The 1,646-nt window shown below is 65.6% G+C and overlaps 1 protein-coding gene across 1 annotated transcript in view; it reads left to right on the top strand.

The window, feature by feature from the left end:
• Nucleotides 1-1,646, top strand: part of HSPG2 (heparan sulfate proteoglycan 2) — an 82,302-nt gene that overhangs the window by 48,957 nt on the left and 31,699 nt on the right. Inside the window, 5 exon segments of the mRNA XM_010830236.1 lie at nt 399-524; nt 691-843; nt 929-1,071; nt 1,345-1,480; nt 1,576-1,646. Of these exon segments, the coding sequence (XP_010828538.1) occupies nt 399-524; nt 691-843; nt 929-1,071; nt 1,345-1,480; nt 1,576-1,646 (629 nt within the window).

The raw sequence follows: 1,646 nt of genomic DNA, 5'->3' as shown, positions 1-1,646 counted from the left end.
GTCCTACCCTCTGTATCTCCAGAGAAGTCCCCTCCACCCCTACCGCCAATGACATTTATTTTTTTTTAACATTTTTTTGAAGTCTTTATTGAATTTGTTACAATATTGCTTCTGTTTTATGTTTGGGTGTTGGTTTTTTTGAGCCAAGAGGCATATGGGGATCTTAGTTCCCCGACCGGGGATCGAACCCGCAGCCTCAGCAGTGAAAGTGCAGAGTCCTAACCCCCGGACCGCCAGGGAAATCCCTCCCACTGACTGACAGTGTAGAGACTCCCTCTGCCTGCTGTGTGGACAAATGGCCATGAAGGGCTGGAGTGGCAGCAAAGCGAGCAGCAAGGAGGCCGTTGGCACGGGGCCCTCCCCTCCCTGACCCCACACGCTGTCTCCTCCCTCCTCAGCCTCGGCCACCCCGTCCGCCCCTGTGGTCTCCATCCACCCGCCGCAGCTCACAGTGCAGCCGGGCCAGATGGCCGAGTTCCGCTGCAGTGCCACGGGGCACCCCATGCCCAGCCTTGAGTGGACAGGTGAGGCCGTGGCGGGTACAGCTGTCAGAGCCTGGCTCTCCTGGATGTGGGGGAGTGCCAGGGGGTGGGACTCTAGGAGGTGGACCTCAACCTCTTGGCGCACGGTGTGGGGGGGGCCCAGCAATGCCCATCCCAGTGGGTACTGACCCCACCTCCCCGCCGTCAGGGGGCCCTGGTGGCCAGCTCCCTCAGAAAGCACAGGTGCATCATGGCATCCTGCGCCTGCCAGCCGTTGAGGCCTCGGATCAAGGGCAGTACCTGTGCCGCGCCCACAGCAGCGCCGGGCAGCACGTGGCCAGGGCTGTGCTCCACGTGCACGGTGAGAGAACTGGGCTGAGCGGGGAGGCGGTGGGGGCTGGCCCTGGCAGCCGTGGGGAGGTGTTCTCACAGGGCTCTGTCTGCAGGGGGCAGCGGGCCCAGGGTCCAGGTGAGCCCAGAGAGGACCCAGGTACACGAAGGCCGCACCGTCAGGCTGTACTGCAGGGCCGCGGGGGTGCCCAGTGCCACCATCACCTGGAGGAAGGAAGGGGGCAGCCTCCCCCCACAGGTGAGGGTACCTGCCCGGCTCAGCCGAGTCCCAGCACCTGCCCTCTGCCCCTCCCCTCTCCTCCTCCAGTTCCCTCCACTTCCAAGAGGCTGCCGTGCTCAGAATTCCCACTCCGGGTGTCCTGGCAGGGGGAAGCTGTCAGCTTCCTGCTTTGCTGCCTGGGTGCCCACCCGGGGCCCCGATCCCGGCTCTGAGCTGGCCTGTACGCCTCTGCCCGCCCTCCCTGGCCAGCCCATGCCAGGCTGCCTCTGACCCCTTCTCCCTGTGTGGCAGGCCCGTGCAGAGCGCACAGACATTGCCACCCTGCTCATCCCCGCCATCACGGCCGCCGACGCCGGCTTCTACCTCTGTGTGGCCACCAGCCCTGCGGGCACCGCCCAGGCCCGGATTCAAGTGGTCGTCCTTCCAGGTGCGGGGCCTCCAGGGGCTCGGAGGCATCGGAGGGCCAGCCGGGGCTCCCCCGCGGTTGCCTCACTCCCCCGCCAACCCCGCCTCCCATCCCAGGTGCCACCACCCCACCAGTCAGGATTGAGTCCTCCTCGCCTTCTGTGACCGAAGGACAGACCCTGGACCTC

Source organism: Bison bison, unplaced genomic scaffold (assembly GCF_000754665.1).
Source record: "Bison bison bison isolate TAMUID 2011002044 unplaced genomic scaffold, Bison_UMD1.0 scf7180017864516, whole genome shotgun sequence".
Classification (NCBI taxonomy): Eukaryota; Metazoa; Chordata; class Mammalia; order Artiodactyla; family Bovidae; genus Bison; species Bison bison.
Note: the sequence above shows the minus strand (reverse complement) of the source record. Positions and strands in the feature narration are given on the sequence as shown.